Source organism: Mastomys coucha, unplaced genomic scaffold, assembly GCF_008632895.1.
Source record: "Mastomys coucha isolate ucsf_1 unplaced genomic scaffold, UCSF_Mcou_1 pScaffold5, whole genome shotgun sequence".
Classification (NCBI taxonomy): Eukaryota; Metazoa; Chordata; class Mammalia; order Rodentia; family Muridae; genus Mastomys; species Mastomys coucha.
In genome coordinates, this window is record NW_022196911.1 from 30,057,348 (window position 1) to 30,073,875 (window position 16,528).

The 16,528-nt window shown below is 44.3% G+C and overlaps 1 protein-coding gene across 1 annotated transcript in view; it reads right to left on the bottom strand.

Annotated features, from left to right (window-relative positions):
* The window catches only part of Dock2 (dedicator of cytokinesis 2), a 416,864-nt gene that overhangs the window by 352,112 nt on the left and 48,224 nt on the right, over positions 1-16,528 (bottom strand). The window contains exons 4-8 of the mRNA XM_031350584.1: positions 16,217-16,272; positions 15,287-15,383; positions 11,109-11,257; positions 4,942-5,077; positions 2,779-2,933 (exon numbers count right to left, since the gene is read on the bottom strand). Of these exons, the coding sequence (XP_031206444.1) occupies positions 2,779-2,933; positions 4,942-5,077; positions 11,109-11,257; positions 15,287-15,383; positions 16,217-16,272 (593 nt within the window). The remainder of the gene's footprint in view (positions 1-2,778; positions 2,934-4,941; positions 5,078-11,108; positions 11,258-15,286; positions 15,384-16,216; positions 16,273-16,528) is intronic.

A 16,528-nucleotide genomic window follows, 5' to 3' on the forward strand; every position in this document is an offset into this window, starting at 1 on the left:
GAATAGCTGAGATAACAAACCTGCTCCACCCAGCCAGACTCACACAGAGGGTTAAAGAGAGCAGAAGGATCAAAACTAAAGAAGGGCATGGAACCCAGAGCAGATGGAGCCCAGCCTTCAAGTAACTTACAGTTAAAACACAATCAAATTAAATGTATAACTTTTTTCATTTTTTATTAAAGCTAAAAATTTCAGTGGGACTGATAGCAAATTTGCTGTCAATGAGACATTTGCTATTGATAGCAAGAAGTCTCTATCAGACATTTTTAAATGGCCACCCTTGGTTATTCATGGGTTGCTCGTGTTGAAGTGCCTGGGTTCTGCCCAGCACTTTTCATCACATGGTACAATCCCCTTTATGACCAGTCTATTCCACCTAAACAGCAGGCACCAGCAATTTCCTTCTAAGAGAAATGTAATCATAAATAAGAAAAGCAATTTAGAGGGCTGAGCCGCTCCCATCCATCCTTGCCCAAGAAGATCCGATGATAGAATCTGAAGGCTTGAACCATCAGCACTGGTAAAGGAAAGGAAGGATTGCCCTATCCTCTTGGACTCCTTGGAACCTAAGCTCAGTCCTGGCTTCCTGCCTGTGCTGCAGCATCTTTGCCCTACAAAAACAAAAACAAAAAACAAAAAAAATGTACTTTTAATTTCCAAGCCAGATCTCTTTGGAGATCCTGGGAACCTGGCCACAAATAGTCCTGACCTGGAAAGATCAGTTCCAGATAAGTTGTCTCCAGTTCCCATCTTAACTCCAACAGAGGATGTCTTAACATCTGGTTGGGATACTAGGTTAACGGTGGCTAGACTGGGCAGGAGTAGAGAGGATTTCAGCTTGAGAGAAAGAGCATCTAATCCAGGCACTTCAGCACGATCAACCCATAAATAACCAAGGGTGGCCATTTAAAAATGTCTGATAGAGACTTCTTACTATCAATAGCAAATCTCTCATTGATAGCAAATTTGCTATCCGTCCCACTGAAATTTTTAGCTTTAATAAAAAATGAAAAAAGTTATACATTTAATTTGATTGAGCATCAGAATGGCACAGGGAGTATCCCAGGTCTCTCCGCCCCTTCCCTAGCTCTCTTCTTGTTTTCTCCTGTTTGGTACTTTCATGATCTTGGTACTTTTTGCCTCCCTCTTCTCCTCTTCTCCCTAACACTGCCCTGTGTCTCTGGCACTATGAGAGGCACCACTCAGATATGTCTCTATCAACCAGGGAGGCACATCAGGGAGCAAAGTGGCCATCTCAATGATCTATCACCTCCCTCCCCAAAGCTGACTGAGGCCATCCATCAATGAATGAGCCAGGGGGGCTGGCACCCCCACCAATGCAGACCCAAGTGTCATGTGTGTAAGGGACACTGGGATCTTAATGGTGCTGTCAAGACCTTTTCCGCAGGTACCTGCAGTACAATTGTTAGGTGACAAGAAGTAGCCTATGACACATGGATAAAAGGGTCTATAGAAGCAGGAACTAGTATCTTTCTAATATCTAGTGGATATGACCAAGTATATAGTTTTAGAATAATATCCACTAAGACTGAGCCAGGTGACTTAGGTATTCAATAAAGTCTATCTTTCCACAACAATGGTGCTGAAACTCTGGTGGCGATCATATAAGACATGTGACACAACTCATACCTGGGTGGCAAAATTACATGGGAAGTCACTTATCTTTGAAGTCAAGTGGACATGGATATAAGCTTCAGCTCTGTCATTTATAAACCTGTATGACTTTGGGCAAGGGCAAGTTTCCTGACCTTTGCTAGTTTCACCTTCTCACCTAAATATCTCCCTAGGATCAGATGAGATCGAATAGAGACCTATATGCAGTCTTCTGAGATGAACAGCCCTACCATATATCACCATCTCCTGGTGAACCACCCTTTACTAAAGCTCTTCACTAGGCGCCACCCATGACTTCATCTAATCACCCTAACAGCGAACTAGGAAAATGCCATTCTCCCCATAAACATCAAAAGACTATAATCCAGCTCCATTCTAATGTGTCAAATGGGCACTAGATGCTCCAAAACCCCACCACTTGGAGTCAGATGAGGATTAGCTAAGGACAAGGATTGTCTGAGCCACAAGCACAAGTGAGGGGGATGGATTCAGGGACTGTCACTATTTTTTAAGATTCCCAAAGACATTTCCCTTCCTTGAGTTGAGGTATCCAGGAGTTCCCTAACTTCCTCCATTCCCAAGAGCAGTCAATGTCAAGGAGCCATGATGATAACCTATTGTTGTGCTGGACCCATACTAACATATTAACATATTAACTTTTTCTCATTGAAGCCCCAAAATAATGGCCAGAGAGACCAGTGCTTATGGTTTTCAAACAGGAGACTCAGGAGTACCAATGTTTAATAGCTAGTTAGGGTTAGGGAAAGTCGAACACCAGCACAAGGATGTGAACTTTTATGGGGGTCCGAGACACTTCACCATTCACTCCTCAGCTCCCACTTTAATAACAGGCATTTTTAGTCTACAAATTGCTGTTTGTCTGAATCTCTTAATTTTTGGTAACCAAAACACATTATCATAACCAAAAATCCTCTGAGAAAACAAATCTAGTATCAAATAACACTTCCATCCATCCACCTCCCACAGTCTCTAAAGGGATTCTTCCCACACCGTCAAAGAAATTCAGTTTCTTTTCCTGTAGAAATTACTCCACAGAGAGTGATGGGAAGAAACAATCCCCTGTGAACTTACGACTCCAACTTCCCACAGGCAGAGGGGTCAGAACACACCGAACACACTGACCTTATGACCATTTGCTTGTGGGGGTCATAGAGAGACATGAAGAGCTCAGCATCCTCCCCAATCCGGCATACAAAATTCCTCACAAAAACATAGAGGCTGTGTGTGGGGGATGAGGAGATCCGAGAATAAATCCCATAATCTGGCTGGTCTTTTGACTGAAGGGTGAAGGAGAAAGAAAAAGGGAAGATATAACATGTTAACTCAGTGCCACTTAAAACAACAGAAAAGCTCTCTGGGTCCTGAGAAGCCCATCCCTTGGTAATCCTGAATCTTTAAGCATCCAACCAACTCTACCATGACAAGCTTCTGCAGACTGAGGTTTTTCTCTTTGACTCTGCTTGCTTTGGTCTTCCTATCCTTGGAGATCTCACCATTGACCCCAATCCCCCATGAAGCTAGGAACATAAAAGGCACAAGCTATAAAGATAATCCATTCATAAGTGCTTGTGTTTTATTAAATTAGTTTCATGTCCTCTTGGCATAAGCTAGAATCATTTGTTTGGACAGAAAGATCCTCAGTTGAAAAAATGTCTTCATAAGATTGACCTATCAGTTGAGAATTTTCTTGATTGCTGAGAGAAGATGGCACAGACCACTGGGGACAGTGGCACCCCTAAGTCGTATTAGAAAGCAGGCTGAGGATGTTACGAGGAACAAGCCAGTATGCAGCACTGTTCCATGGTTTCTGCTTCTGTTCCTGCCTTGAGTTCCAGCCCTGACTTCCCTCTGTGATGGAGTGTGTCCTGTGAATTGTAAGATGAAATAAATCTTCTCCTCCTCGAGTAGCTTTTGATCATAGTGTTTTAACACAGTCATAGAAACCCTGAGACAATGCTCTTTGCAGCATTATGCCTGTCACACATTGGAAACTACCCAAACACCCTACAATCAGCCAGTGATGTAGACCATCAGTCTGGCCAGTGATAAACACATCAACATTAGGTCAGCAATATACTGGCTCAGCACTGAAGAGAACTCCCAGAGCAACATGCTAAGTCAAAAATGCCAAGATAGAAAAATGGACATTCTCTTTAGAAGATCTAAAAGAGTCAGAACTATCAAGAGAATGCAATTAGATAGAGGTTGCTGGGGCTTAGGGATAAAGAAGGTGCATGAAGAAGTGCTATGGTGGTAGCACTGTCAATATGCTAATTGTTGAGTGGAATATACACCACTGTGTATTACTAACATCCATCCAAGTGAAGCTTAAAGACAGCCATTTTACTACGTGAAAGCAGTACCACCATAAGTCTAGAAATGCAATTGCTTTCTAAAGATGCATGGCAATTAACCAGACCCCAAGTCTATACATCTTAATGAACTACACAGTTAGAGCAGCCATTCTGAAGCCAGTATATTATTCCACTTTCATTATCAAATCTTTTTTATACTTATTTAAAAATAATTGATTTCAGTGCATGATGTTTTTATTTGCACATTTTTTTAAAAAAAAATAAAGTTTGAAATAATAAAAATAACACATGGCCGTTGTAAATCGGATATAGTCTCCCTTGAAGTCTTGTGTTGGCTTGCTGTCCTACTGAAAATGACATCTGAGGGTTTTCCCACAGTTAACCCTGGGCTGCCCTTGAGGAGTAGCCTCTGTATAGTCTCTATGCCTATCTATGTAAACCAGTCCACTCCCCACAGCTCACCATGCCCTGACCACATTGCACTTCTTCAGAACTTGGCCTTACCTCAGGGCCTTCACACTTGCTGCTCCCTCTGCCTGGAGCACTGGCCACCAGAGCCCTCCAGTCCTGGTGGATTCCATGTTCCTCCTTCACTCCTCCAAAAGACCTTTTCTACCTCTTAAAGCATCCCCTAATTCAGCGCCTACTTTATTGCCTTTTGACACCAGCTACGATTAATTTTTAATTAATTAATTTACATCTTTGCTACCTTTCTTCTCTTCTTTACTCTAGAATCTAAGTGCTCCAAGAGGTAAGGAAATCTTCCTGGGCACTTAACTACCTATAGGATGTGTGCCGAATGGTTTACAGATCTAAGTACAGAGATATAATAAAGCTTGCTATGTTACCGATCATCTCAGTTGTAGGTCAGATGGCCCCTTGAGTTAACAGTGCAGTAGCCTATTACCTCAGGTTTGTGATGTGCTAAATGCCCGCTTTGCCTGGCCAAAGGCTACTGAACAAAGCTCACCATTTCTTCTTTGATGCGCTCTGTGATTTTGTAGGTTGCCTCCTCATGAGCATGGAACAAGCTGATGACGCTGGTATTATCAGGGTCCAGTATGTTTCCGTCTTCATCTCTGACAATGAGATCGAGCTCAAGGATTCTGTAAGGCAAGAGCTGGAGGTGACGCTGGAGAGGCCTATGGGATGGCCTCTGCAGCGAAAGAACCCCTACTGAAAGAGAAACGACTAAGTAAACTGATCAACAATGGAAAACTAGGTAGCAGCGTTTAAAAGGGTATTGTTCGGGGGCTGGGGAGATGGCCCAGCTGGGAAAATGTTTGCTATCCAAGCAAGGGGACCTGAGTTAGATTCTCTGAACCTACATAACAAAAGCAGGCATGGTGACAGGTGCTTGTAATTCCTATGCTCTAGAGCTCACTGGCTGGCCAGCCTAGCCAACTTGGTGAGTTCCAGGCCAGTGAGAAACCCTAAGTAAAACAAACAAGAACCAATGGACAGAGCCAGAAGAACAATCCTACAGGGCCTCTCTGTAGCTATCTCCATCTGCACACCCATGTGCAGCTACATGCATGAAAACAAGCACACAGAGAGATAGTATGCCTTTTTTTGGCATGCTTAGTAAAAATACCTCCATGAACAAAATAAAATATGGGAAAATAGTATATTTTATGTGAAATAAATCAAAGCACACAATACAGGACAACAAACCTAGCCAGATATGTTTTCTGGTTGCATGGGTAAGAAGAGCCATGTACAATGATCTAGATGCTAAAAAGGAGCAAACCAGAACATGGGTTACCCATGAGAAATGCAGAGGGCCTGGGGTTGGAAGACATGGAACAGTCAAAGGGGGCGTGTGCCATGTGCAGTGCCTCAGTTTGTTTGTTTAATGCTTCACTGCACACACACACACACACACACACACACACACACACACACAGTGGTACTCATATATTATTCAGTGAACACGTGAGAATGGTTGTTGGGATAAAACTATCTGAGATATATTGATCGCTGCCCACTGCTTACTCTTCAGCTGCTTAGCTTCCAGGCCACAGGCTTTCGCTTCTTTGGTATTGATCTGTGTCAGTGGCATCTGTCACTCTTCTTGTTATTAAAGATACCAGCAGCAGTCACCACGCAGTGACAGGAAACTCACAAGCATTAGATACATTACAGCTGGTCTCATACCCACCACCACCACCACCAACAACAACAACCCTGCAATGCAGTTCTACTACTCTTCCTATCTTACAATTTAAAAGAGACTAAGATGAGGAAGTCAGTTCATTTTTTTCAAAACCACCGTGCTGATATAACCCACCACAGCACCCCTGACTGTACTTTGAACCCCTACTGTAAACTCTTAGGAGCCTATATGGAGTGGAATGAGATGGAGGAGCAGGTGGTCAGGTTGTAATTGAAGTGCCTCTAGCACTTGATGCTGGTTCAAGTGTCATTCATCCATGCTCAGAAGGAAGGGGGGTGGGGAGCTGGAAGTTCAGAGAAGGCCAACAGTCATCTTACTAGCCCCCATTATGAAGAACTGGCCTTTGGAAGGGACATCAAGGGCAAATGAAGGAGATTGCATCTGCCCTCTTACTTAAGAAGCAAATTTAGAAGCGTGTCTCGTATCTCATCCAAATACAAACGGAAGGGAGCCAAGGATCACCAGTTTGTCGACATTCATTATGAAATTAACTTCCAGCTAGATATGACTCATACCACTGCATGCCCATGCTGCCCAGATAGTGATGCCAAGGGGGACAACAGCACTCAGCTAATGCTGAGGAGAGCTGGCTTGACCTCAGAAAAGATGGAGCAGAGCCGATACATAATTTAGCCGCAAGATCTCTCTAGCTCTTCCCCTCAAAATTGATCAAAGTGGATTCAGTTCTGAAATGAATGAATAAAACATCCTCCCAGGTCCAGCTGTCTTGGGACTTTGAGAAGTCATTTGATGAGTCCTCGTTGCTTGGATATGGAAGAGCTTGTCCACTGTTCTCTCTTGGAACCTGGGAGCGGGTGAGGCTCTGTCTTTCAAGTGGCTACTGCTATGCTGAGCCAGCTATTCCTCATTGTGGAGACTGGAATGTTTTGATGTGTTTTCTCCTCAGGAGGGAGCTCCTTTGCTCTTTGGGGGTCAAGAAAAAGTGGTACTGCAGATCTGAGAAGAGGTAAGGCAGGAAACTCCGCATCCCATAAATATTTTTAAAAGATGGAGAATAAAGGAAAACAGAGGTGGATTTTTCCAAGCTCACTATCAGACTCCAAACAAAGGCGTGCTTTTCTGCCGGGCTCTCCAGGCTGCTTCCTAGCATGGACCTGCACTCCCCACTAGTCTCCCTGACTGTCACTTCAACTTTCTCTTAACCACTTGCACTAATCAGACTTCTTGGTCTCTGTGACCAAATATTTTAGGGAGCCAGCTTTAAGAGAGGAAGGAATTGCTCTGGCTTACAAGTTCAAAGGTGTCACCCCCATCATGCTGGGGACACGACGGTGGGACAGTGTCATCCACAACGTGGTGGCCAAGAAGGAGAGAAGGGAGGATCCAGACAGGGGCCAGAGGAAGATGTGGCTCCTAAGGACACATCCCCTAGAGACCTACTTCTCCTCATCACCTCCCATTAATGTCGTCATACTGTGAATCTGTCAAGGAGTTCAAACACACAGAGCCCTCAAGATCCCTGGTAACACCTTTCCACACATACCTGGATTAATGTATTATTAATTCTCTAGGCATTTAGTAATCCAATCCCATTGACAGTCAAGATTAACCACTGCAACACTTCACCTAGTTTCTTAGTTAGCTTTAATTGTCAACCTAGAGTCATCAGTTGAGGAACTGCCTAGAACAGGTTGGCCTATGCCAGTCGTTCTCAAAATGTGGGAGGAAACCCCCACGGGGGTTCTGTATCAGATATTTACATTGTGACTCATAACCCTAGCAAATTTATAGTTATGATGTAGCAATGAAGTAATTTTATGGTTGGGGGGTCAACACAACATGAGGAGCTGTATTCGAGGGTAGCAACATTAGGAAAATTGAGAACCATTGGCCTATGTGCATGTCTGTGGGGAACTGTCTTGATTACTAATTGATGCAGGAGGCTGCAGCCCACTATGGGCAGCACCATTCCTAGACAGGTGGTTCTTCTGTGCTGCATAAGAATACCAGGTAAGCATGAGCCTATGAGTGAGTGAGCCAGGAAGCAGAATTCTTCTAGGATTTCTGCTTCAAGCTCCTATTTTAGTCTTAGCTTCTCACAATGATGGGCTGTGCCCTGGAAGTGTAAGCCACGTAAGATCCATTCCCCTTCTGAGTTGCTTTTAGTCAGAGTGTTTTATTACAGCAACAGAGAGAAAGTCAGAACATCCAGGAACTCCTGTTGGCCTTGTTAGTCAGGGCAGTTGTCATCTACTCTACCTTCTCAAGCCCTCACCCATACGTGCCCCTCTCTTGATAAGTATGTCTTCCTTCCCAATGTGTCCCTTTGCTTCTCTGCCTCCCTCACTGTGCCCTACAGACCCTTGGAGGCAGAAGAACACAGCTCCTAAGCACTTAGACTCTGGAACTATACTCTCTGGCTCTGCTGCCTCTGGAGTCAAGGCGCCTAATCACGCCTTGCGTCTTGGTTTCCTCATCAGAGAGATGGCGACAGTATGTATCATATAAACTCATTGTAGCACTGAGCTGAGCTACTATGTGGGAAGGAGCTAAAGTATGCCTGCCTTATAGAGAGTACCCAGGGTTACCATCAGTGCTCTGTGCTAACCCACTTCCTATTGTTGTTTCTGGTTTTCATGGAAGCTGTATCATACATTGCGTATCTCTGTACCCAAAGACACTACCCTACGGACAATGGAAGTCTGATATCTGAACAACAGGATAGAAAGTCTCTTAACACATTTCCATAACTCAGTTCTGCCTGCTCTAGTATCCTTTTGGCAGCCTTGAAATCCTGTCTAGATGCTGGCCTTCTGGATGCAAGGAAGTCATCTCTCTTATAGAAGAGCCATGTGTCCAGGATTCTATCGCAATAGTAAATAGCCCAAGAGGCCCCTTAGCTTAGGGACATAGTCTCCACGGAGGAACATCTTTCCATTCCACAAAGGGAATGGCTAAATTGGAAGACACTGGGCTGAGCTAGAGGCCCATTATCACCCCCATTCATTCAGCTACCACTCATGGAGTAAGTCACTGTGGGAGAGCTTCCCCCAGCATGGAGTCAGAGAGATGACTCAGATAGTCAAGGTTTAGAGGGGCTTTGGATGTGAGGAAAGGCAGGTCAGAGGGGATGCTGGCTATTCTGGGTGCTCAGGGGCTGCAGGAACACCTACCATAGCCGGGTGGCCAGTAAGGGAAATGAGGAGGCCTCACCACAAGTGACAGCCATTTCTACCTCCCTAGACCTTCTCAGGAGATGCACTGAGGAAATAGCATCTGAAGGCTATTCTGTAAAGCAGAAGGCTCCCCCAGTTTTCACATGCTTGGTGTTCATCTGAAGACACCAGCCCAGCCACAGCAGAGGCAGCTGCATGGCAACCTATCACTATGAGATGACACTCCGTGGAAACAGATTTGGATACACTTCCAGGATGCCAGCGGGGGACAGGCAGTGGGATGAGCTGCTGGGATGGGAAGCAGGTAGACTCTGGCCTCGGCTCGCTGCATTGGAGCCGCATCCTGGTGAGCATGATGAAGGCCGGAGAGCCTGACTACCAAGTAACCTCATCTTATTCTCTAGAGGGTTCCTTACCCTCAGGCTCAGGGCTCAGCTCCCCTCTCTGCAATCTCAACAGGCTGTGACCTCTCCTGCACACTGGTGCTCACTTTTTCCTAAAACAAACCCTTTATCCTCCAAAGGCCAAGAACCATCTCCTCCACAGAGCTTCCCCTGGCTTTCATCTCCAAATCTATGAGCAATATTCTTGTTTCTTACATCCTAAGCTATCAAACTCATGACAGTAGACAAGTGTTCACTCATAACATACTCCTAACTGGACTGGATTGCAGCCCCTGGTAGCCCTTCATGGATAGGGACTTTCATTTCTGCAGCACCCACACCTAATAGAAAATCAATCCAGTTATAGTTGCTTCACACATTTATGTTGGAATAAGTGAAAATATACTAACAGGACATTCAAAAAACTGAAAGGGGGAGGGTTTTATAGTTTTCTAATACAGTTTAAGTCTATATCCTGGGGGTGCCATTTACTAGCTATATAACTCTAAACAATTAACTTCACTCTCTTAAAAAACAAAAAAAGAGTTATTTTTTGATTGTCTGTGTGCGCACGCATACGTGAGTGTGGATTCCCTCAGAGTCCAGAAGAGAGGGTTGGATCCTCTAGAGCTGGAGTTACAAGCAGTTGTGAATCACCATGCCTGTGCTGGGAACTGAACTGGCATCCTGTGCGAGAGCAATGAGCCCTCTTAATTCTGGAAACATCTCTCCAGCCCCAACCTCATGTCTTTAAGAGCCTCAGTTCCCTCATCTAAAATAAAGAATAAAACAGGGATAATAAAACTACACATCCTACAGAGTTATTAAAAGAATTAAGTGAAACAATGCCTGTGAGAAACTCAACACAAAGCCTGGTGCTTAATAAACTCCAATCCAGTGTTCGTTCTAACACTGTTACTGTTATTTGCTTGTCTGGGCAATTTGTTTCATTTCTTTCCATATGCCAGAGCATTCAAATCTCAACCCGTTCTTGCTTCTCTTTCCATTTGGTAAACACATTTTTGTAACTCTGTGAGTTAGCTGGATGCAGGTGGCTTGGATAACTACAAATGGGGGAAGGAACACTAAACCTCACTTCAGGACCTAAAGGAGAGCTTTGTCAACACAGAGGTAAAGAGGCATCAAGCTGGATGTGTGCATGTCTGCGTTTCCTTGTCCCTCGGAAATAGGTTAAATAGTGTCCCAAATCTGTGCAGTACCCAGGAACAGCCACTACATAAGCAAGCCTCATTCTGCTTGTGTGTCCCTGGGCCCCAGGGCATGATAACAAAGACACACAGGCAGGGCTAAGGTAACAATCTTCTCCCAGATAGAAAGTGGCAAACTCCAGAGTCTAAAAATGAAAGCAGCCTTCTCCAAGAGAGAAAAGGAAGAAGGAGGGGCTGGGGGAGGGAAGTCGATTTTCAGAGGCATGAGGTACTTGTTGCCGTAGTCGATCTTCGATGTGACTTTCTGCTTCAGTTCCTTTAGCTCATCCTTGGGTAGTGTTCCTGAGAGGAGCTGGGAGCGCCATTCCATCAGGTCGTACATCATAGATTGTACTTGGAGGAAGCGTTCCTTTTTGCTGGCCTATAAAATGGAAGCAACAGTGAATACCTACCCATACCAAAGGTATTTGGCAAGCTAGGCCACAGATGGGCAAGTGCAATCTGACCTCTCTCCCAGCATTGCCCAACAATGAAGGGACAGAATTGCTGCTCAGTTCCAATATCGTCCTTTCCCTTGGGCCACTGGAATTTCCCCAAAGCAGAAATATTCTGAATCACTTCTTGATTTAAAAAAAAAAAATCTAACAGCCAGGTCTGGAAACACAACTCAGCAATTAATAATACTTGCTGCTCTTCTAGAAGACCCAGGCTCTATTCCCAACACCCACATAATGGCTCCTAGCCGTCTGCATCTCCAGTTCCAGGGGATCTGACACCCGTCTTCTGGCCTCTGCAGAAATAGACATACATGTAGTACACAGACATACATAGAGGCAAAACAGTCATACACATAAAATAAAAATAAAAAAATAAACCCAACAGCCAAAAGCTGATACTCAAAAAGCCAGTGCATTTTGCAAATATTTCCTTCCTTTAGTAAAATAAAATAAAATAAAATAACTAAAGACACAGAGAAAGAAACATTTTTTGACTTGTATCCAGGAAAGATGTTAAGGCTTATGTATGAAATGCCATGTATAGAGTGCTTGGTCTTCGATGATGGCTCTTTTTTGGAAGGTGGATCACTGAAGGGTTATATCAAGTCTTAGGCCTCATGCCCCACGCTCTGCTTCCTATTCATCATGATGTAGTCAGCTCTTCCCCTTCCTGTGTCCCTACTGCTATGAGGCCATGCCAAACCATGGAACTAGAATCAATGACTGAAGCCATGAACTACAACAAACCTCCCTACTCTTAAGTCATCTCTCTCAGGTATTTGATAAAGGTGCAGAGAAACACCTACTATAATGAAAGCAACAGAGCTTGGGCCCTTTAAGACCGGGAGCCAGGACCACTTCTCTCATAGAAGGGGCTATTGTTAGAGCATCACTCCCCAAGACATGGTTTCTGTAGGATGCAGAATATGTGGGCAGGTGCATAATGTAAACTTACTAACGCACCATGTGATCCTCATTTCCTTTCCATCCTGTTTAACAGGAAAAGAAAGTCATAGTTTCCTCTTACACATGTATTATGGTGTGTATTTCTCTATTATATGATGGGTGTGTGAGTATGTGAATGCAGACACATCTGCTCTGTGGTGTGTATGTAGAGGACAGACGAAAATCCCCTCCCCTCTCCTCTTCTCCCCTACAGTCTCTTGTTGTCTCTCCTGCTGTGTATGCCAGGCTGGCTGGTCTGGGGGAGCATCCAGGGATGCTCTTGTCTCTGCCTGCCATCTTCCATCTGGAGTGCTGGGATTGCAGATGGTTATACTCATGCAACTTTTACACAGGGTATAAGAATTCATACCTGGATCCCCTTGCTTGCCCAGCAAGCACTTTTACTCTCTGAGCCACCTCCCCAGCTCAGTTCATTTCTGATCAAGAACAAGGTTAAGGGCTCAGAGCTTCTTGACAGGTACTGAAACAATCACCTAACGACAGTGCTGGATTTCTGGTTTCTTCTGATGTTGTCTTGGCTGCTTGTCCTGCTACTGGGATAAAACAATATCCTAACAACAAGCAACTCAAGGGAGGGAGGATTTATCCCTGCTCAGAGTTCAAAGTACAGTTCATCATGGTAGGAAAGCTAAGGTACCAAGAGCTCAATGCAGCTGGTCATATCTCGTGAACAGAAGGATAGCGGAGAGCAATGGGTGCATACTAGCACTCAGCCTACTGTCTTCATTGTCTGCGGTCCAGGGACCCCTGCCCAGGCGAGTGTCTGACACTGCTGGCCCATCTTGGTTTTACTGCATTTATTTGGAAAATGATCTAACTATGGCAAATGCTTTCACTTCTCCACTAGTGAAAGTATTTTATTACAATGAAAAACATATATATTTGGCCTTTTTCTCTGGCTTGGAACAATGTTCATAAAGCCCTTAAAACACATACTAAGCAATAGGAATACCATTTGGTTGTTTTGAAAGAGCTTCTTTCACCCATTGCTGGTTTTGTGAGAACATTGTAACCCTAGACAGCTTCAGGATGGGCTCTGATGACCAGAAAAAATAGTCACAGAATTGATTGGGGGTGGGATTTTCAGGCCCGCTCTGAACTACCTCGTCTCTTCAAGAGCAGATGCTGCAATGCATTAAAGTCTATGTACTGTAACTTTAATTAAGACTCTTGAGCAACAAGCTGGTTAAGCACCCCAGGTGCTTCATGAACTGGCAAGGGTGCTTCAACCAGAGAAGACAAGACTGCACTTCCTGTCTCTTCCATCAGGTGACCCTGCATCTATACCCTTTATAATACACCCGCCATCGTATGTATGGCACTTTCCTGCTATCTGGGAAATTTTAATAAATTATGAAGCCTACAGTGAGAAGGGGGGATCTCCTTGGTGGGGAGAGGCAGTGAGGATCCTCGATTTGTAGCCTACGGCAACAGAAATGCAAATGTCCTGGCTGTAACTGACGTCTGAAGAGAGTCCTAGGCTAAGTAAGGCGTCTAAGGCTAACTTCTAGGCAATCAGTGACTAATTGAATTGTCGGGCTTGTACATGGCTTGGAGTAATCAAAAATGTGATATTGGGTTGACATGGTATGCTAGGACATTCTTCATATAAGTGATCTACATTTACTAAAAGGACACCAAATTTAGGTATTAAGTGTCCAATATACGCTGTGCAGACGGGGCAGAAGTCAGACACCATAACGAAACCACTGACATTTGACTATTTCTATTTGCAGAGTAGACAGCGTTGCTGACTTGTTATAGAGCCATTTCTTAGAGGAACATATCAGCTGCCCACAGTACATATGTAAAGATGTTTTAGGGAGAGTAGTGGGGATGAATAAGGGGTCACTCAAGCCGCAAGCATGCTCTTTGCCTCCCTGCTTGTGTAAATATGACTTGAGTGATTTGCAAGGTTTCATGAGCTAGATTTTTATCCCAGGTTTCATGAGTTAGATTTTTATCCCAATTGGGAGGAAATAGGGGTCAAAACATAACCCAACTGGGATAGGTTTTGGGAAAGTGATTAGAGGATAGATAAGGTTCACTAGAGTGGAGCCCCAATGATTGAATCAAAGAGGAGGAACAGCAATTAGATAAACACACATGTGTACCTTCTCTGTCTCTTGCTATGTTGCTATTCAGCACCACCCTGGAAATCTGCCATCAAGAATGGCTCTTTATAAGTCAGAGTGCCTTGGGTACCGCCTTACAGTAATGAAGAGCAGAAAAATACATACTCTAAATTTTAGTGACAACCTTTGGGAACCCTACAGAATTGGATGCGCTAATTACCTCTTGTTAGGAGACTTCCACATGGGTGTCAATATTTACCATAGACTATAGTCTACAGGCTGTGTGCGCACATCAGTAGGTGTGCATAGGGCTGTAACAAACTTGCAGGAAGCCCTGGTTGACATTTTCCCTCTGAGCCTCGCGGTTTGCTTGGCTAATTGTTTTCATTGGGAGCTTTGATGCATCAAAGGAAGATTTTTAAATTAAATTTGCTTTGAAACAGAGGAAACACAAAATGAGATCTTTGGTTTTTTTCAGGGTCAAAGCATCATCACAGATCTGAAGACAATAGCCATCAGTTAATTAACATATGACAAGGGAATATTTCAGAATGTCAGCCACACACCAAATCAAGTTCCCTGAGAATATTAAAGAGGCAGATTACCAAACCTGGAGGATTTACTTTATGAACAGATATATAAGGCACTTCATATGCAAACCCAAGTTCAACAGCTTTTGCACCTGTTTTAAAACACAAGGCTCCCACTGGACCTTATCTATTATAGGTGTCACTGCTAGGTATGTGGCTTCAAAGAGAGCATGTAACCTCTCTGGGTCTCAATGTCCTTGTATGTCATAGTATGTACTCTCTCCATTCTCTCTCTCAAACCTCCACTGAGGGCTAAATGCCAATCATAAGCCTGAGTGAAAGCTGCAGGGTTCGTCTGTCCCGGAAACAGGTTGCATCTCACCACATAGAGCTGCTTCCAGATGCCTCCCCACTCCCAGAGCGTGGTTGTCACTTCTTGTGCCAGAGGGATTTCTGCAGGAATGATGTTCTCTATGTTCCTATTTAGGATGGGAGAGAGAGCAAGGTAGAATTGAGACCCAGGTGCAAAACAGAGAAAGTTCTGGAAACTTTGTTAGCAAGTTGGAGCTATGGAGAGGCGGCTTGTTGAGCCCTCACCAGCTGCAGCCATTACAGACTGCATGGTGCAAATAAATGGGACTTCTCTCTAAATGTCCTCCTTCAAGGGGGGGGGCATAAATTCACTGTTTGAGTCAAATATACTTTAATAAGTTCCAAAGGCAGCTGCTAGTGAAACGTCAGATTCCCCAGGCTGACTAATCCCCCCTCAGAATCAGATTCCAGCTAGAATCAATTTGGATTAGCTCCTCATAGAGACAGAAGACCCACGCAACAGCTGAATGAGCTGGGACCCCCACATCTGCCCATCTGACAGCTTAGGTGGCCAAAGCTAACTAGACAAAAGCACCCAGGAACCAGGAGAGACCATCCTGGCAAATAACACAAGCGTGTGTGTGTGTGTGTGTGTGTGTGTGTGTGTGTGTGTGTGTGTGTGTGTTGGCAGGGGTAGGGGTGAATATCCACTCATGTGTTTTTTATGTAGAAACCAGAGGACTTTACGGGACTGTTCCTCAGGGGGAACACCCTTTCCTTTGCTCTTTGTGGCTTTAGTTTTGTTTGGAGACAGACTCTTGCACTAGCCTAGACCTTGACAAGCAGGCACTGGGCTGTCATCCTGGTCCTCAGCACTGGGATTACAAATATATAGCATCACACCATGCTCTTTTTACGTGTGTTCTGAAGGAACTCAACTTGGGTCATGCTTGCAGGGCAGGTACTTTACCAACTGAGTCCCTCCCCAGTCCACAAGTACCTTTTCTTCTCCACTGTCACTTCCTTGAGATGAATGAAGGATGTAGGAAAAATGCCCTGTAGGAAACACAATAAATAGGATGGAAAACAAGTTGTAGAAAAATAATGAATTCCTCATCCTCCCTGTTTCCTTCCCCCACTAAGCTACTGGCTTTTGAAACCGCCCAACTTTCAAGGACTAATCTGAGAGCTAGATGGAGCAGGCACAGATTCCAAATCTATATATGTAGGCCTCTTGTTCTCCACTCTCAATCCCAAAAGAGAGCTCAGTATCCCCATAGGTGCTTGTTTTATCTGGTGAACAAAAAGAGAG